Source organism: Schistocerca piceifrons, chromosome 11, assembly GCF_021461385.2.
Source record: "Schistocerca piceifrons isolate TAMUIC-IGC-003096 chromosome 11, iqSchPice1.1, whole genome shotgun sequence".
In the NCBI taxonomy this organism is placed as follows: Eukaryota; Metazoa; Arthropoda; class Insecta; order Orthoptera; family Acrididae; genus Schistocerca; species Schistocerca piceifrons.
The window spans coordinates 102,811,013-102,837,149 of NC_060148.1; the positions used below are offsets into that span (position 1 = coordinate 102,811,013).

Sequence of the window (26,137 nt, forward strand, 5' to 3'; positions counted from 1 at the left end):
TCTGATTGACAACCGTATATTATCTGCATTTCCACAGACAAATTGATGTTCATCTCTGTCAATCAGGTTGCAAGTGGTACACGAAGGTGAATCAGCCAGATGAATGTAATGTAGACTGGAGTTCGTAGAAAATTTCCTATTCACAAAATAATACCACAATGACTAGGCCAAACAGCGGCTCGGCACTGGACAAACATTTTATACTCATAAGGCACCTGAGAAACTTTGGATCGATTTTTCACGGGATTTTCCGAGTAGCGCGTCCTAATATTTTAACCACGTGAGGTGTTAGGGGTCCACGCAAAGTTTCGGACAAATCCCCGACCCCGTGGTCGTGCCGCCTCCTTGTGAGTTACGGTGGGGAGGTGGCTGACCTCCACGTGACCTGCGTTTACGTTTAGTGATTTTGCTGTCTCCTCTTCGTTTATTGCTGTCACGTCAAACGAAAACAAAATTGATTTCTGTGGCCGCGAGCTATCAAGCGAAGTAAAATACACTGATGAGAGTACAGTAGACTAAAATATGTTGTTAGTTTCAGATTTTATTGAAAAATGTAGTGTTGCACTGTTCCAAACGGACATAAGAGACGTCACTTTGCTACTTGTTGCGTGCGAGTCCTTATAGGTTGGGCCATGACAGAGGCCTAATCATGCCAGGTTGAAAGTCAGTCACCAGTAACCTTTCTTACGCGAGAGTTTTTTTTTTTTTGATGAATGTGCCACTCATCGTGCAAGATCACTGGGCAGCAGATTCTTATTTTATTTCGGCATGAGATGTGGAAGATATCGGTGCTGGACTGAGATTCGAACTCGGATCTCCCTTTTCGTCACGTCTGATGCCTTTGTGTTGATACTTTCCACCGTTCGCCACGCGGTCTGGGCGGCTGCCCCCGTCAGAGGTTCGAGTCCTCCCTCTTGTATGGGCGTGTGTGTCGTCCGTAGCGTAAGTTAGTTTTAAGTTAGATGATGTGGCGGAGGGTACCGTGAGTACCTCTATCGGTTCTCCCTTCTATTCCAGTCTCGTATTGTTCGTGGAAAAAAGGATTGTCGGTATGCCTCTGTGTGGGCTCTAATCTCTCTGATTTTATCCTCACCGTCTCTTCACGAGACGTAGGAGGGAGCAATATACTGTTTGACTCCTCGGTGAAGGTATGTTCTCGAAACTCCGACAAAAGTCCGTACCGAGCTACTGAGCGTCTCTCTTGCAGAGTCTTCCACTGGAGTTTATCTATCATCTCCGTAACGCTTTCGCGATTACTAAATGATCCTGTAACGAAGTCCGCTGCTCTCCATTGGATCTTCTCTATCTCTTTTGTCAACCCTATCTGGTACGGATCCCACACTGCTGACCAGTATTCGAGCAGTGGGCGAACAAGCGTACTGTAACCTACTTCCTTTGTTTTCGGATTGCGTTTCCTTAGGATTCTTCCAATGAATCTGTCTGGCATCTGCTTTACCGACGATCAACTTTATATGATCATTCCATTTTAAATCACTCCTAATGCGTACTCCCAGATAATTTATGGAATTAACTGCTTCCAGTTCCTGAGTTGCTATATTGTAGCTACATAATATGGGACCTTTCTTTCTGTGCATTAGCACCACATTACACTTGTCTACATTGAGATTCGATTGCCATTCCCCACACCATGCATCAATTCGCTGCAGATCCTCCTGCATTTCAGTACAATTTTCCATCGTTCCAACCTCTCGATATACCACAGCATCATCCTCAAAAAGCCTCAGTGAACTTCCGATGTCATCCACAAGGTCATTTATGTATATTGTGAATAGCAACGGTCCTACGACACTCCCATGCGGCACACCTGAAATCACGCTTACTTCGGAAGACTTCTCTCCATTGAGAACGTCATGTTGCGTTCTGTTATCTAGGAACTCTTCAATCCAGTCACACAATTGGTCTGATAGTCCATATGCTCTTACTTTGTTCATTAAACGACTGTGGGGATCTGTATCGAACGCCTTGCGGAAGTCAAGAAACACGGCATCTACGTGGGAACCTGTGTCTATGGCCCTCTTGAGTCTTGTGGACTTCTAGTTTCCAGAAAAGTCGTTATACTCGAACGTAATACGTGTTCCAAAATTCTACAACTGATCGACGTTACGGATATAGGTCTATAGTTCTGCACATCTGTTCGACGTCCCTTCTTGAAAACGGGGATGACCTGTGCCCTTTTCCAATCCTTTGGAACGCTACGCTCTTCTAGAGACCTACGGTACACCGCTGCAAGAAGGGGGGCAAGTTGCTTCGTGTACTGTGTGTAAAATCGAACTGGTATCCCATCAGGTCCAGCGGCCTTTCCTCTTTTGAGCGATTTTAATTGTTTCTCTATCCCTCTGTCGTCTACTTCGATATTTACCATTTGGTCATCTGGGCGACAATCTAGAGAAGGAACTACAGTGCAGTCTTCCTTTGTGAAACAGGTTTGGAAAAAGAGATTTAGTATATCGGCCTTTAGTCTGTCATCCTCTGTTTCAGTACCATTTTGGTCGCAGAGTGTCTGGACATTTTGTTTTGATCCACCTACCGCTTTGACACAAGACCAAAATTTCTTAGGAATTTCTGCCAAGTCAGTACATAGAACTTTACTTTCGAATTCATTGAACGCCTCTCGCATGGCCCTCCTCACATTACATTTCGCTTCGCGTAATTTTTGTTTGTCTGCAAGGCTTCGGCTATATTTATGTTTGCTGTGAAGTTCCCTTTGTTTCCGCAGCAGTTTTCTAACTCGGTTGTTGTACCACGGTGGCTCTTTTCCATCTCTTACGATCTTGCTTGGCACATACTCATCTAACGCATGTTGTACGATGGTTTTGAACCTTGTCCACTGATCCTCAACACTGTCTGTACTTAAATCAAAACTTTTGTGTTGAGCCGTCAGGTACTCTGAAATCTGCTTTTTGTCACTTTTGCTAAACAGAAAAATCTTCCTACCTTTAATATTTCTATTTACGGCTGAAATCATCGATGCAGTAACCAGTTCATGATAGTTGATTCCCTGTTCTGCGTTAACTGTTTCAAATAGTTCAGGTCTGTTTGTCACCAGAAGGTCCAATACGTTATCGCCACAATTCGGTCCTCTGTTTAACTGCTCAAGGTACTTTTCAGATAAAGCACTTAAAAAAATTTCACTGGATTCTTTGTCCCTGCCAACCGTTATGAACGTTTCAGTCTCCCAGTCTATATCCGGCAAATTAAAATCTCCACCCAGAACTATAACATGGTGGGGAAATCTACTCGAATAACATGGTGGGGAAATCTACTCGAATAACATGGTGGGGAAATCTACTCGAAATATTTTCCAAATTATCCTCCAGGTGCTCGACCACAACAGTTGCTGAGCCAGGGGGCCTATAGAGACATCCAATTACCATGTCTGAGCCTGCTTTAACCGTGACCTTCACCCAAATTATGTCACATTTCGGATCTCCGTCAATTTCCTTCGATACTATTGCACTTGTTATCACTATAAACACGCCTCCCCCTTCACTGTCCAGTCTGTCTGTGCGGTAAACATTCCAATCTGAGTTTAGAATTTCATTACTGTTTACATATGGTTTCAGCCAACTTTCTGTCCCTAGTACTATGTGGGCATTGTGACCGTTTATTAATGAGAGCAGTTCTGGGACCTTTCTATAGACGCTCCTGCAATTCACTAATAGCTTATTAATATTGTTATTCCCCGTTGCGTTTCGCCTACTACTACCTTGTCGCGTCTCAAGAGGGGTCTTGTCGGGCCTAGGGAGGGAATTCTCTAACCTAAAAAACCCACATATGCACTCCACACGTACTCCGATACCCTTGTAGCCGCTTCCTCACGCCTGACCTATTCAGGGGGAGCCTACATTTCTACAGCCGATAGCGGAGGTCGAGAATATTGCACCCCAGATCTCCGCAGAATCGTCTGAGCCTCTGGTTTAAGCCTTCCACTAGGCTCCAAATCGGAGGACCGCGATCGGTTCAGGGAACGATACTACAAAACTGCCTGCACCAACTCCGCCAACCACCTGTATGAACTGATGATAACCTCTGGACCCAGACGGCAGGAGTCATTGGTGCCGACATGAGCAACAATTTGCAGTCGGGTGCACCCAGTGCTCTCTATCGCCGCCGGCAGGGCCTCCTCCACATCTCGGGTGAGACCCTCCGGCAAGCAGACAGAGTGAACACTGGCCTTCTTCCCCGATCTTTCCGCTATTTCCCTAAGGGGCTCCATCACCCGCCTAACGTTGGAGCTCCCAATAACTAATAAACCCCTCCCCCCGTGTGCCGGCTCGCACCTTGCTGAAGGAGCGGCCACATGTCCACTCACAGGCGGAGCGGGCGTTGCCACACTGCCAGCCTCCACATTGACCCTCCGCGTCGTGCGCCGCGAACGCCGCTGAACCCGCCACTCCCTTTGGGGAGAGGGTGGCCCAGCCGCGCCCGGTACCCGCGAAGATGTCTCGACAGCAGGGACAGTGGGTGAAGCATGTATAACACCTGGGGTGTACCTTGCGACGCACCAGACTCCCCACTGCCGCTACACTCCGAGGCAGCAGCCTGAAGACGGCGGACCGCGGCCATCAACACGCTCAGCTGTTCGCGAACAGTGGCCAGCTCCCCTTGCGTTCGTACACAGCAGTCACACATCCTATCCATCCTAAGAAGTCAATTTACTGTAGAGAGTTAGTCAACTTTTAACTAGACTGCTAATTCACTAAAGGCGGCTGATAGTTGACTAAACTGTGGTTAGTAGACATTTCTTGTAGAAGTAGCACTACCAGTCTAAGGACTGTATTGAAAACACTAGCACTACTGACACTATGGCTGACTAAAGGTATTCTTGAGATCAGTTATTGTCCTGAATGGTGGTTACAAAATTAATGGTGCGCATTCTTGCCTGGAGAGTGAAAATGATAATGCATGAGGTAACTGGCCCGTATGGAACTACGGTGGGTAGAGCCAGAACAAGTATTCAAAGTGTCCGTGAATATAGAGACATCGTAGCTGCGGCACATGTTCACACGCTCGAATGCGCCATAAGGTCGCTCGATTTCGGGAATGCTTTCGGTAGGGTGAGTCACCAGTGCCTTCTTGAAACAATGACCGTACTGGATTTTCTGCAATATTTTGTCAAGGTAATTGGTATAATGTTGTAGAACAGCAGTTTGCAAATCATGATCAGTGAGTGGTCAGCTAATAAGGCAGCACGCAGTCAAGAGTTGTGTGCGCCGAGGTGGTCCTGTGTGGAGGGCCTCGTTCGCCACTGCCGCTGAGGCCCTGCTAGCCGCTCTGCAGAAACTGCTACGAGGGCTGCACGCATGCACACACACACATACCGCCAGAATATCGTGTGTTGGGCATACACAGGTGATGTGGATGTTGTGATCATTGGCGACAGCGACTGGGAGAAGGCATTGCAGGTCATCAGCAAATACCAACTTGCATCAGGTTCAAAGCTAACCAACACTGAACCACACATCATGAATGTGGGGTGCGGAATATCTTTGCGAAAGATACGAGACCTCAGTCCAAGTTGTGGTCTGGACTACAGCTCTAACGTAAATCGTACTGCAGCTGCAAACTCTAAGAAAGTGCTTGCCAGCGTGCCAGTTGGAGTCAAAGAACATAGAGAAGGCATGACGACATCCAAAGGCCACACTTTGCACATATGTAGATGGTCTCTAAAGTCAACTGTGTGGCACATGTTTTACCCATACCAGGTGAAACAGCAGCAGGATTTCTGACATCTTTGGGTCATTTTGTAACTCGTGGTAATATTTTTAAGATAAAGTTTGACACGTTGACCATCTCAGGCGGAAACGGGGGGGGGGGGGGGGGGAATTACATATTGCCGACTTTGGGAGAAAGTGAGAAACTATATTCGTGTGTTCCAAACACGAGATGCGGAAGAAGACACAGACGACCCTCACGCCGCACTCACCAGACGAAATTACTCCCACTGTCTCGAATCCACCCATAGTTGTACGGCACGTCGCCAATGGCTTTTATCATTTTGAACAATTTTGATTCGAACTCAGTTATACTCAAACCAGAGTTGGCCGTCGAATATGGTAAAAGTCAAGAGCATGTACGTGGAATTAATGAGAAGCAAAAGCGGAAACGTGACTGTACAAAAGTAGCCGCACTACAGCTGGGGGGCCATCTGGACAAACATCGGCACCCCTCACCTACCAACAAGTGTGAAAACTACTCGGTAGAGGGCAGTAAACAGGAAAGTAGCAACCAAAGCGAAACTTGAGGCAGTCGACCTGGGTGGTCGGCAGCACGTGAGAGAATCACGACCTGACAGCAGGCGAGGTTCGTACGCGCTCAAGTGAACGACATCTGGTGAGTTATCACATAATTGTTAGCCACAATAACACGAACTCTACTCCCAATACCTTACCTTCCAATTTTTTTGAATCGTAGCGACGTGCCGTGTGAATAAAGGAATGCTGTAAACTGGCTAAGAGGGCAGACAACGAACCACCTGCCAGCAGAGGGAAGCGAGACGGGCGGGCGCTGGGTGGGTCGCCGCACGCACGCCGGGCACAAGCGGGCCACGGGGCGGCGTGTGCGTCGCTGAGGCGGGAAACTGCGAGAGGAACTCGGCAGCATGCTTCAGTACATACAGTTACGTGGTACAGTGTGCAAAGTGAACAGAAAAAGGCGTAAACGCAAGAACATCATAATAAATCGTCCTTAAGCTCTTTTGTGTTAAACGGTGTTTCTTACTGACTTACTTATTTTTAAGGAAACAAATATCTAATTTAAAATACATAGGTCAGAAGCACTCTATTTTGTGTTGAAGGAATCTCGGAGGAAAAGCTGGTCCTCACGACAGAACACGTGGTACTTTTTAGTACACTTTATTTCACTTCGTTCCGTATGTCAAAAATCCTTTTAACCAGAAGGCACTGCACTGATTTCTGCTGTTCTGCGTTACACTCATCGTCACCAGCTGTATCAGGAATCGCAGCACGAAGCTTCCAGCGCGTGCAGTACTCAGGGATGGCAGAAGACCAACTTGTCAAACGTGCCTCGGGAGCTGAGGCATTGGCCGAGTTACAAGATGTTGAGAAATAAATCGGAAAGCAAACCATTGTGAACACGGAACTTGGAAGGCGTCGCTCTCAGCTGAGTTAGTTTGTGTGCAAACATGGTCTTTCAGATGAAGTGCTAAAAATAAAAAATAAAAAAATAGAAATAAAAAAAAATAAAAAAATTATGCGCGAAAATAGCGCAGCGACTCGGTGACAGGTATGGGGGAGGCGTCGTGGCCAGACCTCGGAATGGTTAAAAAATTAAATGAAAGAAAAGGTGTTAAGGGCGCGAGTTTCTAGTCTGCATGTAGTGGATTCGAATACCGCAACTCGCATGAATTTTAATTCGTGGTAGTAGTTGCTAGTTAAGAAAAAGTTGAAATGATTCTTGCTACATATGCTGAAGGTCTGTGTTCGTTTCTCACATCCGGCAATCATTTATAACAAGCATAAGCAGCATCTCTCCCACCTCTGGTAGCCTGGAAGGGAGTCGCTACAGGTTGGGCCCTGACAGAGGCGGAAGTCACGCCGGGTCGAAACTCTGTCACCAGTCACCTTTCTTAAGCGATATCTTTTTAAATCATTGAGCCAATTGCTGTACAAGGCCGCAGCGCACTTGACTCTTACTGTATTCGAGTCTGAGACGTGGAAAATATTGACGATGGACTGGAATTCGAACTCAGATCTCCCTTTTCGTCACGTTTGATCACTTTCAGATGATGCATTTCCACTGCTTCATTGTCTCTGGTTGTCTGCAAAGTCGTAAAGACGTTCACAAAAGACGCATCTCTGGGTTCGAATCCTGGCATGTCACCTTAAGTTGCAACATGAGCACAGCAAAATACATGTGATAAATTATTCTGATTTTTACCGATTCTCTGGGCTTTGTTAACAATAATGGTGGTACTGGTTTCGAGTCCCAAGTCAGACGGGCAGCTTTTCGTCCTGTCGTGTCACTTTCAAACATGCCACTCCTAGCTACTGGTGAAAGAGAATATAGTACAGTCAACGTATCTTTGTATGTAGTCAACAAGGATGTGTCCAGGGTTCGATTGCTAGTCAGCAGAAAATTTTCATAATTGTATTTACAATACAGAAATGCGCACATTTCGCTGCTAATGAAGTAAATCAGTGTATAACGTCTACGCGTGACTACAGGTCAGTGTCGATAGGTACTGGGTTTGAGTGCGAATAACGCGCATAACGCAAAACACTTTCGTCTCCTGGTTTTACTTTGTCATCTCATTGCTGGTTAAAAATTACGATTTCTGGCGTTTCATTGTGCTTAGTTAACTATCCTATTAAGTGCTGCGTTCGAATCTCCGGGAAAAATAAAACTTTATGGCAGATCATTTCAAGTTTCAACTTGGACACTCTTTGTTACTTGTGACTGAAACCATACTTGAGATATTTCTTCTTTACTTGTTAGATTGCATTCCCGGATAGTAGCGCAGTGAAAAAACTTTCGTCGTGTCATTTAAAGGGGGATGCTGCTTTCTGAGGTTTCATTTATTACAATAAATTTGAATATGCAAGCGTAATGGTTGTGTAATCTCGAATAACACGTTTTCTGGTATTTGCATTATGGAATTATTAATTTGCATCTAAACTGATGGTCGCACAGAGCAGTTGTCTCTTGTGGCCTCATGCAGTGAACATTTTGTATAGCCAAAGACTGTACCGAAAAGAGAGCAGAGGAACAATGTTATGAGGACTGATTACAAATCAGGCGAAACACAATTCAGATCGTTCAGTAAAGTTTCTGGCGTGCAGCCGCATAAATTCAGCCTCTTCTCCTAATATTTCGGCCGAACACCGTCCAGCCATCTCCAGAGTGAGCCGAGGTGACTGACGCTGCCGCACTTGGTCCGTCCTTTTAAACCCGAGGACCGAACCACTGAATTCATGCGGCTGCACGCCAGAAACTTCATGGAACAGTCCTTACGCCGCGAAAACATTAAGATGGACGACAACTGAGATCGTTCAGATGATTTTGAGCATGGCAGTACTTGTTAAATACATGTGCATATGCTACGAGGCCATAAAATGTCACACACACACACACAGTTTTTTTATGGGGGTGGTGTTGCCGAGTTGGTGTTTATCTCTCACATGTTTTGAATAAATTGTTGTCTATGTATCAGAAAGTTTGTGTTTGGTGAGGCTGAATGAAGAAAACTGCCGGTAACTGCAGTGAAATTTTTTTGCCTGGATAGTAGGAAAGTCTCTCTTTCAAAAACCAGGTGACGGGATTCTTCTTGTGTGTGACGTCTGGCAGTGAAGCTGCAGACAGAGACCAGTATCAGCTGCAAGAAGCCTGTCCTGTAGTGGAGGTGAGCGACTGGTTAGGTGTTGTGTGCCGAGAGCAGAGGAGCTGACTTGCAGGAATGAGTGTGACAAAATGTGATAATGAAATTCTTTCAGACGTTGTATAATGCTATTTGTAATGGAAGATGAATGAAGATTTTGTTATGAGGGGGAGAGAACAGATTTGCTGTAATTTAATACATACACACAACTGCGCACTGTTTTGTACTGTGGGAGGGGAATACGGTAGGTTTGTTTCAGGACAGATTTGTATTCGCAACAGTTGTTTCCTCGTGTGGCTGTTTTCCTCGTTCTGTGTGCTGTGTGTTTGTAGCAGAGAGTGGCAGTTTGTGTGTTTTGTGCAGGAGCGTCTCTGCTAAGGAGAGGGGCAGGAGGCTGGTCCAGGCGGCTGAGCGGGGGACAGTGAGGGAGCTGAGAGCGCTGATCGCCGCAGGGGCCGACGTGGGGGCGAGAGGCGGGTGGGGGGGGTTGACCGCCCTGCACTGTGCAGCAGCCAGGGGAGGCGTCGAGGCGGCGAGGCTGCTGGTGGGGGCGGGGGCGGCGGTGGACGCCAGGAGTGGCAATGGGTGGACGCCGCTGCACTGGGCGGCAGCCTGTGGCCGCGCAGAAGTGGCGGCTGCGCTGCTCGTCGCGGGGGCCGACAGGGGGGCCACAACTGGTGATGGGCGGACAGCGCTGGACCTCGCCAGGCGGTGCAACGAGAGGCGCAACAGGAGGCGGCTGGTGGAGTTGCTGTCACGAGGCAGGCAGTCCAGCGAACTCTGTGCAAAAAAAAACAGGAACTGAAAGAATTTGTTGGAGAGCAATATTCATAATTTTTTAAATAAAGATCCAAAAAACTGAATCCTGTTGTGACTCACTAATTTCAGCCCTCATCATGTAATATACAGCACACAAATACTCTAAGGAACGTTGTAGCAAAACTGAGACAACGCCAGATAACAGCAAAATAATTCAGTTAACAACGGACAATCCCTCTCTCAAGAAAAATGTCTCGAGTACACTTCCAGACTAAACATGGCAAAAGTCAACAGTTCATTGTGAACAATCACAGCTGCTCTATAATATGTGATCGCTGAAAAGTATTTCACAGCAGTCTACAAGTTGCTACATCAGACTATTCTAATTTACAACATACAGAGATTAACGCTGTATCAGTTCTATCACCAGAATTCTCGCTCCTGATATCAGACTCAATTTACTTCTCCATATTCAGCAAACATTCTACTCTACCGTGCCTGTTGTGTTTAATAACAATGAGATGGTAGTAGCAGTATTCACACTACACAATGCGACTATCATCTGGAACCATTCAGTCAGTCTACATTTAACTAAACACAATCAGACGACAACGTGACACGCGTACAAAATATGAAGGAAATCCTCTGTATCTGGTAGTGTTGTCTCTACTTGACGTAAAAGATTGCAGCGAGCAGAGTAATTCTAGTTGTATTCGAGACAGAACACTGAGCCCGAGTTTCAGCACACGAAAGCAGTTTCGCAACGACGCACACGAGTCTCGACCCTCATCGGTCACAACGGACCAGCTGAGACGGTGACGCAAGTCGTGGAGCTACAGGTAATAAAATTACACTTACTTTGACTCGTACAATACATCGAGTAAATAAGTGTAGTGGAGAGTGTACGCCTGTCAGCTCAGTTGCTGTCACCTCACTTCATTCCCTGTGGCCGTGCTGCGGTCGCAGCTCGCCGCTCCCTGCCAGTCCGTGGCTCCTGCCACAACTGTCAGCGGCCTCTCTGCTTGTGAGGCGCCAGCAGGCAAACGGCAGAACAGTCCGTGAGGCCGTCACTCAAACTTCACCCACAAGGCGCAGAAGAAATGCTCAGACACAACATTGCCTTCACAAATCTTTTCAGCAGTAAAATTTCTTCTCCGAGACCGTCGTTATTAACGTCTACACTGTAGCAAGATTCGTCGTTTCCCACAAGCTCTTGGACCGGAGAATCGTGTTCGCTTACGTAGTTCCACGGGAAACGGAATGTCTCCGTGTTGCGTGTGGCTGCACGCGGTACAGTAAAGTCCCCTACAGCTGTGTAATAACGTGGCAAACATTTAGCTGAAAACTGTTCCTCGAAGCTATGGTTTAAATCGTCCCCTGCTGCTTCAACGACAAAGAGTTTTCTTCAGCCGTGCCGTTTCTCTCCGTCATCAATCATTACATTCAGTTCAGGTGATATTCCAATATTTTCTGCTACTTCGCAACTTCCTGCGTAAATAGTATCCCAACATTTCTCAGCTGATTTAATTCTTCCGCGAGACTGTTGTTCATACTACTTCAAACATATGTTTCTCCGGTTGGAAGTACAACTTTACGTATGTTTATTGCAGCCAGTAATTTCAAATACTTCTGAATGCTCCTTAGTTCAATGTGTTGCTCCCGCAGTCCAGGTTATTAGCAAGTTCAACCGCCCATTGTAATCCTGGCAAATCCTCGGCAAATGGATGCATGGCACCTACCCACACAGACCCTCTCGTTGCCGATATTTTCTTTTTAAAACTTTCCATAGCTGCCACTTTCATTTTAAATGAGTTTCTTAGAAACAGCAGTTATACTGGAGACAGAGGAGAAACGTCATGCGGAAGTATCGCAGTTAACTCGAGTGATTCTTTTTGCCACGTCTTCCCCACATGTGGCACATGTAAGCTGACGTTTCGTTGCTCTGTGTGCAACTATGACTTCCATATCAGACAATCTTACACACCGCCGTGATATTAAACGCTCTTTAAGGAGATAACAGAGAGCCATGTTATGCATCTCGCCGAAAGTTCGGCACGCGCCAGACGCCCTCCACCTCGTGTTGCTACGGGGGCTCACTGGAACGGCACAGCACGCCACAGCAGAGGGGAAACAGCCCAGAACTCCATCCTCTTTCCTCGTATCGTCAAACACGCCGGTATTCACTGCTCATATCGCTCAATAACCGGACGCCAAATAGTCTGAAACGTGTTCCTGTTTAAACTCGTGTTTGTAAATGTCTAGTTGGTACCTGAGAAATTGGTAAGATTTATGTTGATATGTAAATAGGTTAATCTCAGAGCAGGGCAGAAGAACTGTTTTAAAATTAAATTTTGATCGGAAGTATGTGAAGCACACGCTACACGATGCGAAATCCAGGCTGACCAGCACCTCAAACAATTCGCCTGCGAGAGAGCATGGCGTCTTCAACGAAACTTACAAGTGCTATTTGATTGCAAACAAATGACTCAGGTTAAAATGTTGGCCCTGAATGTTGTTAATCTTTATCTTTAGCCTTGCAAACAATCACTGTACCAGCAGTTTTATGGCAATTACAGAGAAAATGAACATAAAATTTTACACATCCGACTTTGTGTTAAAAATCTTTGGAAATTCACAAGGTAACACATTTCTCAAATTATTTAGCCATTTGAAACCTCTGAAATGATGAAATGATGTATTTTCTCAGATATATCCTGACAATTACACTATGTGACACTGGACATGAACTTTGATGGTAATTAAATTTGCTGGCTTACATATGCAACCTATTTACTATTTACTATTAAGATAATGATAGAAATGTCGAAAACCAAATTCCATTTATTGTACCTGCTAGCTATATGCAATGCAAGGCGGTATCTTATCACGTTTCATAATTGTGTTTCTGCAGCACACAACACGCAAGTAAGCAAACACATTCATCAAGCTAAAGAATGAAAAAAGAGGAATTGAAGTTAACGACTGGTAAATGAGGAAAAAGAGCAAGTACAATTATGTTTCATTAAGCCACAACAGCAACACACCCTTTCATGAAGTTCTCACAACTACACATGTCAGCACACTCCCTGGTGCGACTCGTTTACATACTATGAGTAAAATACTTAAAACAACTCACCATCCGCCAACCGGAGAATGTTTTCTGATTTTGCATGTAGCGTTGATAACTACAGTGCTGTGCTGTTATCCAAAATACGTGCTCCACCTTGCCACCATGATTGTTTACATCGTTTCATATTTGAAATGTTTGCTCGTATGTTATTGGTTTTGGGGTAATTTCTACCTTTTGTATTTTTACTGATACGTCTATGGCTGACAGATTCCAGCTGTTTCAGCACAATATGTCTCCAGAACTGAATCTGAATGCAGTGCTGCACGACCCAGACCGTACATGAGAAAATCATTACGCAATATTATCAGCCCTGTATATGTTTACTTACAGCTGCATAGTAAAGGCTGATATTAGGAAAAATACTTTGTTTTTCTCGCATCTCCAGTTATAGAACAGTTCTTACAGGTAGCGACAATCTCTAGGAGACTAGAGAACAATCAGGTGAAGAAAGGTTCAACCGTAATTTCGAAACTGTAATGTAATTCAAATGACGCAATGGATATCTAATTGTACAAAAAATGTCTTAGAGGTAAAGTGGAAAAGTAATTAATGTAATCAGTGTTGAGCGCACTCTCATCGAAAAAAATGGAAAAATCTACAAAGTAATGGCGCTAAATGACTCTACAAGTATTCTAGAATTTAGTTTTAGGCATCTTTCCTTTGCCAGATTCTTAAAATACAACTTTGTGTGTATGTCTTGTTTTCTCCTCTGCAGCTGAATTAGCCGAATCAGCTGGAGGTTGTCCCATAACGAAACAGCGGAACACAATTTCTCAGCGGTTCTATAATTACGTGTTTTGTGATGCTAAATCCAAATTTCGTGTTTTGGTGCATTGTAGGAGATCGGCTTCACAACGAAAGATCCCACAGATTTTCACTCTTTTCTCAGATATTCGTTCGTTTCACGAAGACTATGCGTTTCTCGGAGTTGAAAACCCTGCACAAAATTACAGTAGCCAAACTCTTCTACAAAACGCACCAATCAGGTCTGATTTTCTGACAGCGAGCGGTGACGGCGCTAGAGCGCGCTGAAGAACGGCGACTGCCGAAAATTCGGAACGCTCCTTTAACGGCCTTCGTCTGTTGTTCTCTGGTATTACGGCGCACTGCAACGGTACGGCACGCTTCAGCAGAGGGGAAACAGCCCAGAACTCCCGTCTGCGTTCTTCCCATCACCAAACACAACGGCATTCACCGCATACATCTGGTGACGAAAGTAACGTCATATCTTTTGAAACGAGTTCGTATTTATTTCAACTCGTCGTTTAAAGTGTCTGTCTCGTGTCTGAGAAATTATTGAAATTTATTTTGAGACCGAAATATGTAAATCTCAGTCCAGAGCATCAGAAATGTGTAAAAATAAAATTTTGACAGAACACGGTACACGATGCGAAACCCAGGCTAGCCAGTACGTGAAACAATTCGCCTGCGAGAGCGCAGGCGGTTTTCGATGTAATTTATATACGCTACTTGTCTACAAAACTAATGACTCAGATTAAAATGTTGGCCCTGGATACTGTTAATCTTTATCTTTAGACTTGCAAACAATAACTGTACCAAAAGTGTTTTTGTATTTATAGTCCAAGTGAACATAAAATTTAACAGATCTGAGTTTGTGTCAAACGGCTTAAAAAATTGACAAATAACACCTTTCTGAAACAATTTACCGATCTGAAACGTCTCAAATAATGTGATATCTTCACAGATGCATTCTGGTGTGTGACGGAGGATACTCTGAGTAACACAGGAGTTTCAGCCTTTTCCTGTTCCAGTCGCCAATGTGTTGTACTCTCTTAAAAAAGTTTGAAATCGAGTGAAAAACTTCACGTCCACAAGAGTAAACAGCTTTCATAAGTTTTAGCTGAAAGTATCAGTTCCCATTACGATTAGCAGAAGTGCCGAGCGTATCCTTCACGTACTTCCGTTCAAAATTTAATTTTTATACAGTTCTGTTGAACTGTATTGAGATTATGAAATTGCATTGTCCTCCTTTTCCTAAAAGCTGCTTCACAACTGTAGTGGACAAGGTTCATTCTCACGCTAGGCTTACTGTAACTGAGGAACCAATCGAGAACGGAGCTGAAATTGTGCCGTTTGTACTGACATGCTTCCCACGTATCAATGATTCGGAACGGCGGACTCCAGAATATTCGGTAAGTGAAAGGCCGTGCCAGGTTAGTCCTCAGGGACGGTGCGAGGAATATCGTCGGACTACTCGTCTGTTTGAGCTCTGTCTGGTTTTCCGTCCTTTGGCGACAGACCGACGTTGGGCGGCCATTGCTCCCAGAATCCACTCAACTCGTGACACGTTTATTGCAACCGATCCAGCGCCGTCACGCATGCAGCACGCCATAATCTGGGGAACTTGGCCTTGAATTGTTCTCACTGTCTCTACGTGTTATTAGTTAACTGCAGGAGCGTCTACGGAAAGTTCTCAGGACTAATCTCGCTTATAAGCAGTAACAATTGTCACGCGGCCGTACCTCTTTGAATACACCGATTCTCGTCCGCCCACCCAAGTTAAGCTACTCTGGATGGCGAGCGCCTGTTGGCTTTAGTTTTGTTCTTTCGCGTCCTCTGCTATTTATACCCAGTATTGCGATAGGAACTGCATTACACATTTTGTACCACGTCGCACGCAATCTTCCACACCGTCGCCGTGGTGCTGAACACCCTGTGTAGAGGCGACACAGCGCAACCAGTTGCTGGCTGTAGCGAGGTGTGAGAGGTTACGGCAAAACACACACCGTGTCCTCCAGAACTCAAAGTAGTGCCGTTAAGTCGATCTCGTGTCGTACACAATTCGAGCCACGCTCACTGCTTACACGTTTCGTCATTTATCCACAGCCACAGCTACACTACGCCCAGCAAAGAATAAATCTGTACCATCACCTCATGAGCATAATTCCTGTTCAAAAAATTCTTCGCATTCAGTCTCGACACAGAGGTCATGGGTAGCGCTGTGGAAGTTTCACGGCTTGCTACGGAGACTTAGTCTAGACGCCAACTGATTGCATCAAAATGAAACACGCATCGAAGGCAAACACCTGTAACGACTGTTGTTGTTAACCTCTCAGATGAGCGTTTAAGTAGTGCAGCATGTGGTTCGTTGGGACTGAAATGCTCGATAAAACCGACTGCTGGTTCTCCGAAGTGAAGAAATCGTAGGCAGTTACTCTCGTAAAGAAACGGCCAACGATAGTGACGTAGATGACCAGCAAATGTCTCCGATATAAATTTAAGAGTTAAGATTTCCATGCCGCAAGTACGGAAAGCGTTGGTGTATGGGATGAAAGAACGTGCTGAGAAGTGTGTGGTAAGGAATGCTTACATACTGGTAGCCCTGATGGAAAGCAATCCGATGAATAGGGAGATGCAGAATAACGTGAAATCCGGTCGTTAATAGTCGCGACGTTTAATATACACACTTTGGACCTATTCCTATGAAGCAATAGAAAAGTCAATCAGTGACAGAAACACCATCTTGCATGACATGGTTTCTGATATTGCTAACGATATAAGGAGCGAAAGAATTTGTAGCTTCACCAAGTTGGACTACCCGCTTTCAAAACATCGCAGAAAATCACGTCTAGAAAGATCATAAAGAAGGTACCGAGAAGAAGGTCTTAAAAGTGTATAATTCAAATTTCGGTGTTGGTACGTTTCGTTTGATATGTAAAGAATACGATCGCTGTTCACAGTGAGTCTACCGTGAACAATGAAATCAGTCTCTGAATTTGCGATAAAAGGACGCTTTCATGGAGAGGCGTGAAGAGGCGTATTTTGAGTCAGTATCTGCACCCACATTTCTATACAGGGTAATAATACACATAATCACTCCGGGTGGCTCAATGTCCATTGTTACCTGTGTTAATCGGCTGGAAAGTGCAGGACTTGTGGAAAGGTCAACGTCACCCACACACAAAGTAATGACAGACTCATCGACATCTGAAAAAATGGCAACATGAGTGTTGTTACAGTTGTAATGCGTCACGCTTTTCTTCCGCTTTCAGGAAGCAAATCCCTCTTCTTTGCAGATTTGTGTTTAGCTGAGCGAAATGAAACGAAAAGGCTACCGCCTTTCCCAACCAGAATTAACCATCCAAGTGTTGCCAGAAAACAGTTCCACTCTTCCGCTAAACAGCTACTTTGTACATTCCGCGTCATACGCTGATAACAATTAAATGAAGTTCAGCCTGTGTCACATCTGCAACGAAAAAAGTATTTTCTATTTCTGGCGACAATTTTGTGGGGCCTTTCGTCTTGCTACGGCTGCTTACGTCCGTCTCAGCAGCTGCCAGGGAGCGCCAGGAAACAGGCGTCACTGCGCACGCGCGGTGGCGACTGCGTAGGAAGCCCGAGGTTCCTGTGAGCTGTTGCCAGCGCGTTCGTGCGCATGCGCAGAGCTGAATTCGCGTATGAGCAGTGCCCTCTCCCGCTCCTGGCTACTTGAAACGCGGCTGTTTCCCGTATGAGCAGCAGCAGCAGCAGCGAGTAGCCAGAGGCTACCCAGAAATTTTTTTTAATAATGCCAGATTCGCGCATGCGCAGAGCAAACTGAGTCACAGTGGGGGGGTCATTCTCCACGTGACCCTTGTGTATGTTTCGTGATATTGCCGGTCTCTCTTCGTTTACAGCTTCCACAACAAATGAAAACAAAACGGATTTCTGTGTCTGGCAGCCATCACACACAAACAATACACAATGGTATACACAATTTTTCACTGATACATCTCTTGCTCTCGCCAATACAGGTGAAGAATCAAAGCCAAGGTAGACACTTGTGAAGCAGCAACAGACGAACCAAACAACACACTGAATGGGACAGATATTTCAGCACACCGTTCATAGAATTCCTAATGATTCAACTTTGCTCTCGCCACATTTAGTTTTGAAGAATAAAAATCCGCCGGACAAAATAAAAGAACTTGTTTCTTTCCCCAAGTCACAATGTTTACGTCATCGTGAATAGTTTGACAATGCAATTACTAATACAAAAAAGGCAGCTGAGAAAAGCGAAATGCTAAAAAAGAAGGTAAGTCACAATAGAAAATTCAAAGTTGGACAAAAAGTTTTAGTTGGAGCACACCCTTCGTCTTCTAAAGCAAAGAACAGGTGTCAAATATTTGTATTCCTGTATAACGGACGATTTCGGAGTCGACGAATCCCACTTCCGAACGTAGTACATCTTGAAACACTCAGAACGAAAGTTTCCAGAGGTTTCCATCACCTCACCAATATAAAACCTTTCATTGTATAATTATTTGACTTTCTACTCTTCCTTGAGATGACTACACCATACCAATATACAACACTTATGGTCTGACAACACGTATTTCATTTTCTTATGACGTCAAGCGTTTGCAAGTAGTAGTTAAGCTTTTTCTACAGGTTTTCTTTCACTGACATGTATGTGTACATGAAAATAACAATTTTTTCTCATACAGTACTATAAGTACAAGCCACTTTGTATGTTAATTTTCACTGTCATTATTTTTATGTAATAGATACAACAGAGCACATATCACGTCATGCTCTAACATAACTCACCCCGATCTTTACATTACATCATTTTACAAGCAGAGATTACGTAAAAGAAGAGAGCAATAATTTTTTTCGTAAATGACAAAGGCATCACAGAAGATAAAAGCAATACGAGAAACAATAAATCGAATTTTGCGCGTCGTAAAGCATTTTCTCTTACAGGCTAACGTACAGAAGTATGCAACAACGGATTCCAGACATTACTGATAAAACAGGTAGAGTATATATTTTTTCACAGGTATAACACGTACTGTCAGTAATCGGAGGAGATATTCAATTTAAGCCCCTTGCACTGAGATACTCAAAGACTGAGATATAATCAGGATTTCTTCATTCGCTGTCAGAATTTTATTGTAGGTGTCGTATGTGAAGTGAAGACTTAAGGCTTCATTATAGATGAAGTATGTGTAGCAATGATTTATAAATTTTTATAATGAGAATACGATGAGATAATAGGAAGTGAGAATAGCGAACTTTTTATGATTATTATGCAGACGTTTGTTATTTACGACATGAAGTGGCATATCGATGTTAGGGATTGTCACGGACTACGTGATGATTTCGCCCTTGTTGCATTCCTCGTTGATTATGTTTTGGTGTGTATCTCTGACGAGTAGTACTTCTGATGGTTTGAGAAAAGGTGTTGCAAAACGATGATACAAGGCTATGAATTTACAGGAAGATAAACTCATTGTTTCTAAAAAATGCATTTTTTTGTGAACAGCAATGAGAAGGTTTGAAGACGCTTATTACGATGTACTTGTTTTGATGAATTTCTGACTTTGCTTGGGCTAGTGTATTTTTTTCTCATTTACAGGATAATACCATTTGTCATTCTTTTTCGCCTCTAGATAACAGACTCAATCGGAAAGAGATAAATTCTTAATTGTTTTCGTTCTGCACCTTGACTTTACTTGTTCGTAGATATTAAGTACTCTTCCTGATACCACTTAAATTTTGCATTTGGGGCAGTTATAAGTAATCTGCATGCGCATAGGTTAAGGTTTCGTGAACACATTTTCACTTGCTTTATGTTTTGTGACTCAGAGGCAAGAGGCAGATGTAATAATTTCTTTTTTTTTCTCTGCAGAAGTAAAATATTGTTCACATTCCATTCCTTTGATTCCCTTTAGCCTGTATCCTTATGGGCATCTACTCGAGTATATAAAAAGATACACGCTGCAGAAATCAGTATTGTACGCTTGCATAACAACACGAGTGGCAGACGCATGCTCGTGTGAAAAGTAAGAAGACAGACGGCAATGTTTGCCTATTGGTACTCTCACAACGCATTGTACGTGTAATGGTTACTATATTTTAATGTTTCTTTTCTCTCACAGTGTGAAACCGATTTTGATTATGACTATTCAGTCTGACATGTCACTGCCGACACAGCAGTGTCTATTGTAATTTCAGTATTCGTAAGAAATGCTTGTTATTCTTTGTTTTTTAATCTGAGAATTCACCATATGTAGTTTTAGATAAATGTAAAAGATTTATTTTCTTTCACTGTGTTGTAACAAGATACACGTACTTTGCGAAAACAGCACATTGATGAACTCGAGTGTAGTTATTCTCTGCAGTGTGAGACTGTTGGAGGTATTATGGACGTTTTCTTTACGACGGCATGCCAAATCGATTATCGTGATTTTAGATGGCTTCACAGACATTTTGTTAAAGTGACGTGGAAGTACCTTTTGTGAGCGGTCTGGCTCTGAGTTGTCTCTGGGTTCGTTATGGACAGGTGCAGCACCCACCGAGTCCGCTCTCAGCCGCCCCCCACACAGTCAGGGTGCGACGCTCTCACCTGGTCAGATATTACAGCGTTGTGAGTGCTGGAAGACACTTCAGCATGGTCTGCACAGCGTACTGTGTACACTCGTGCCAGCAGCTTCGTGTACGAAACCCACGAAAAGACATTCCTTCGATACACATTTGCTGCGACAAAAAGACGACGTAATCACAGCCAGTCTCACGACATTTTGTGCAAAATAACGACAAAGAAAAATGCCGTCAGCGTCATTTTTCCCACAATTAATGACTTTACAACTAGTGCACAGTAATGTAGAGGAAAATTTTCTTTAACTTGTGAACACTGCTGTTAAACGGAATGTAGCGTATTCTAAATACACCTGAACGCCAGTGTAATCAACATTTGTAACTTTACTTGGAGTGCACCTGAGCAAGAAATGGACAATGATTTTTGCAAATTAATTTATCAGCGACGGGGCACTGCCACTTACAAAACAAAAAAGTTTTTTCATGACTTGTTTACACTGCATATATGCCAGTCACATGTTCTTGTTGTTGTGGTCTTCAGTCCTCAGACTGGTTTGATGCAGCTCTCCATGCTACTCTATCCTGTGCAAGCTTCTTCATCTCCCAGTACCTACTGCAACCTACATCCTTCTGAATCTGCTTAGTGTATTCATCTCTTGGTCTCCCTCTACAATTTTTACCCTCCACGCTGCCCTCCAATACTAAATTGGTGATCCCTTGATTCCTCAGAACATCTCCTACCAACCGGTCCCTTCTTCTGGTCAAGTTGTACCACAAACTCCTCTTCTCCCCAATTCTGTTCAATACCTCCTCATTAGTTGTGTCATCTACCCATCTAATCTTCAGCATTCTTCTGTAGCACCACATTTCCAAAGCTTCTATTCTCTTCTTGTCTAAACTATTTATTGTCCAAGTTTCACTTCCATACATGGTTACACTCCATACAAATACTTTGAGAAACGACTTCCTGACACTTAAATCTATACTCGGTGTTAACAAATTTCTCTTCTTCAGAAACGCTTTCCTTGCCATTGCCAGTCTTCATTTTATATCCTCTCTACGTATCAAACTGAAATTTATGTCACATACTACAAATAGAGGAAAATAAACGTATCGCTGCGGAAGAAGTCTTGTTTGGCTCCCATACCACAAAGCACAATTGTTCTTTCCGTTCAATGGACAGCACCACTGTTCTCGTCAGAGGGCTGTTTCAGAAGAAATTTGAATGTTCTGAGACAAAGTAGGAGTCGATTTTAGTGAACGTTTTATAAATGCTAAGTGTGTGTCTGTCATGGTTGATGCACGAAATCACGAAAGCTTAAAGTTATCACTGATTCTAGCTAGATATTATCCACGTAGAAGTAGCTTCAGGGGGCGACATTTACGCCGAGGGGAAACTCGTAGGCGGGGGCGCGACGCGGAATGCGGGCAGTGAATCCGGCCGCGCATGCGCAGAAGTAGCGGGCAGGGTTGGAACAGGCGGTAGGGGCGCTGCGAGCCGAGAGAGGGAGAGAGAGAGAGAGAGAAGACCGATCACGCGACAGGGAAGCCGAAACTAAATCGGGATTATCACTTCGCATACAAAATCTGTAACACTGTTTAGCAATTCGAGCTCCAGTTTAGCCGTGATTGCAGACACCAGTACCCAGCTGTCAGTTAATGTCATAATATTACAAAGATTCTTTCCTCCGCTCTCCCAGTAATTTCCCAATTATGTCGCAGAACGTTACACATGTGTAATGTCAGTCTACCGTATGCTGGCACTATATATCAAATCGATAACAAACTCTGTTACAGCTGATGCGCTAGACGATTTTATACAACACGGCACGTTTGGCGTCTTATTTCTGCATCAAGTCTCAACGACAGGAATGGAAACAGTGCCTGACTTGGAAGCTATCATTAATATCGACCCAGTAATCAACTGAGGAACGGCTATTCTTTTAAGGGATAATTTTACTGTTAAAAATTTCCAACTCTGGCGCAGCGGAGAAGCAGTTGAATTTTCTGTCGGTGAGGCATTCATTTTAAATATTCACATGCCCTCAGGGACTGAGTTTACAAGGTGCATGATCGGATGTTTCTAATCAGCATGTCTCAACTCTCTCGGAAAATTCATATTCTAGCATAATATGAGGTAGGGATTTTAATTGTGTGCAGGATCTGCAAACGAAAATATAACACTTAACAAATGTGCAGAACTACAGCAACTAATTAGTTGTTTTCGCTTAACTGACGTATGGCGCATTCTTCATTAAGATCAAAATGATTTTGCACCTTTTTGAAAGTGTGGCGAACAGAATAGACGGAAAGTACGTTTCACAATGTCTAACCTGTCATCTAACTCAAGCTGAAATTTTACCTCCTTAGCTTACGGACGATTGTGGCTTCCACATGCGCCTAAAATTAAGATTACCATCACAAACAGACCCGCTTCTCTTCAGAAATTCAATACCAGTTATCTTCCTCTTCAGGACCTTCGTTCCGAAATCGTCGATACCATGAACATTTGTCAACACAAACGGCAAATTTTAAACGGAGTCACAGACCGGTGGGCGAGTTTCGCCAGGCCTGCTGTACGAGAGGCCCTCACCAGCTGCTGTTCTGATGCAGCTTTTCGAAGAGAAACTGCAGTCGAACTTCACAAACACTGTTTCAGATGTCACTAGGCCTTCTGCTAGACGTAATAGCAACCCACAGTGTCAACTTAAACAGACCAAAACAGAATTAATCCGCTTCAAAACATAGCAGATGGGAGCGTCAGTTGTTAGGCAAGGCCTACAGGAAATTTTCCAAATGAAAGTATCGCGCTGAAGCACTTTCAAAAGGAAAAACACAAAATGCACAAGAGCTTCCTTCCATGTGTTCAGCATCAGAATGGTGTTAATCTAACAGCGGAAACCGCTGTAACTAAACGTCCGCTCACCTTCTGTATATCTTTCCGCCCATAGCCCGACTATCCCTTGTGCATTGTCTTCCCGTTACCGCAGGTTCAAACCTCACTCAGCTCGAAACAGATCGAATGCCCACAAGTCGCAGTTGACAGTGATCACTTCAGACAATTTATCACGTAATATGCAAAATACAAATCAACAGGTCAATTGACATACCGTCAACAAAGATTTAGGAAAGATCATTGTTGTGAAACACAGCTATCCCTTTACTCACACCAAGTGTTGAGTGATACTAGCAGGTGATTTCAAATTGATTCTGTATTTGTAGATTTGCAGAAGTATTGTGACGCTTTACGTCACAGCTGACTTGAAATCAATTCGCGTGATTATGGAATATCGACTCGGATATGCGATTGCATTTTTTTATTTCCTATCAGAGAGGCCACAGTTTGTACTAATTGACCGAAAGTCATCGAGTAAAACAGAAGTGATTTCTGGCGTTCCGCAAAGTACTGTCATAGACGCCCTGCTGTGCGTTATCTGTATCAACGATTTAGGAGACAACCGGAGCAGCTGTCATAGGTTGTTTGCAGATGATGCTGTCGTTTGTCGTCTAGTAAAGGCATCAGGAGATCAAAACGATTTAGAAAAGACATGTGTATGGTTCAAAATTTGGCAATTGACGCTAAATAATGAAAAGTGTGATATGATCGACATGAGTGGTAAAAGGATTCCGTTACACTTAGATTAGACGACAAATCAATCAAATCTGAAGGTCGTAGACACAACTAAACAGCAATGAATTACAGTTACGTACAACTTAAATTGGAAAGAACGCACAGAAAATATTATGACTAAAGCGAAACAAAGACTGCTACTTACTCGTGGTAAACTTAGAAGACACAACACGTGTACGAAAGAGACTGCCTGCAATACGGCTGCCCGCCCTCTTTTGGAGTACTGCTAGCGGTGTGGGATCCTTACCAGGTACGAGTGAAGGAGTACATCGAAGAAGTTCAAAGAAGGGCACCACGTTTTGTCTTGTCTACAAATAGGGGAGACAGTGTCAGTGACATGGTACAGGGTTTGTGGTGGACATTACTGTAACAAAGGCGTTTCTCGCTGTGGCGGGAGCTTTCCACGAAGTTTCAGTCGCCAACTTTCTCCTCCGATTGCGAAAATATTTTGTTCTCTAACATAGGGTGAAACGATAATCGTAATAAAATAAGGGTCATCAGAGGTCGCACGGAAAGATGTAGGCGTTCCTTTTCTCCGCCCTATGCTCGAGATGGAATAACAGAGAACTAATGTCAGGGTGGTACGATGAGCCCTCTGCCAAGCACTTAAGTGTGGTTTGCAGAGTAGCCATGTAGACGTGAATGTAGACGTGGTGTGCCAAAATCAGTTTTATCAAACGTACTGGGACGTTATTGGAACCTGTTTTACAGGGAATGTGAATGAACTTATTGCTGCCACCCAAATTCAGAATCTCTTGGAGGAAATGATTATTTTTGTACCAAAGGAAACATGTAGTTATAGAGCCGGATATCTTCGCCCAGCAACACTCCTAAATGGCGATTGCAAACTCGTTGTAAAAATCCTAGTATCGAAATTAAAACCTGCCATGCGTGAATGTATTAGCCGTCACCGTAAACGCGGACCTGCACAGGGGAGCAGCTCCCAAGCCGCCTGTGCGCACACACGCGTGGTGCCACGCACAGCAGGGGCGCGTGACCCAGCCGCGGTTCCTGCGATAGACTCCCATTTGTCTACTGATAGAGTCAGATACAAAAAGCTACGTTAAGCCGTCGCGCACACACTGGGGTTTTGCGATCGATTTACTCGAGAGCAGCACAAGAGACAAGAGGCAGGCAACTGCTTCAGAAAATTAACAGTTGGTGCAAAGAAAACAAATCAAAAATAGCTCCCAACAAAACTGTGTGTTTTCTGCCCAGAGGGACACTGCAAAGGAATCCAAGTCTAAAATTAGACAATACAAGCAAGCCACACGTTATCTCGGACTGCATGTTGACGAAAAACAGGCTTTCAACCGCCATATAAAATTGACAATTGACAAAGCCTGCAAAATTATGCAAGACTGAACAGAACTCAGTACAAATTACCTATTAAGACGATAAGGACCTACCACGTTGCGATATTTGAATCCATAGCCTGCTTCACCGCAGCTGCTTGGGCTCACAGACTGACCATGCAGACAAACAAGACAACTGCAAGACGAGGTCAACGTAGTGTACTCCTGAGAATGAACGGAGCCTCCAACACCACGTCACTAGGGGCACTTTGCGATGTGATGGGGACCTGCCCTGTAGACATAACAATATGTCACAGACCTGCCCTTTGTTGGCGTAAGAGGGACGGGGTCGATAAAGTCACCGACATTACGGGAACCAACATTACGAACAAAACACAAGTGAAACAATGGCGGATTCAGGCATGGCAGAGAGGGTGGGATGCATCCGACAAGGGTCGCCGAGTACACTCTTTCTCTCCTGATGTACGCGAAAGACTACAACTGACAAATGTCGACCCAAGCCGGGGGATGGTCCATTTCCTGACCCGCCACGGGCCGTATCCGGTACATTTAAGCCGTACGGGACTAACTAACGACGAAGTATGCGTATGCAGGGAAACTGAGACACCACAACACGTCGC

General features: G+C 44.2%; 1 protein-coding gene across 1 annotated transcript in view; it reads left to right on the top strand.

Annotated features, from left to right (window-relative positions):
• LOC124719752 (poly [ADP-ribose] polymerase tankyrase-1-like) overlaps positions 1-10,163 on the top strand; it is a 166,760-nt gene extending 156,597 nt beyond the window's left edge. The window contains exon 6 of the mRNA XM_047244952.1: positions 9,722-10,163. Coding sequence (XP_047100908.1) covers positions 9,722-10,163 — 442 coding nt within the window. The remainder of the gene's footprint in view (positions 1-9,721) is intronic.
• The last annotated feature ends 15,974 nt before the right edge of the window (positions 10,164-26,137 follow it).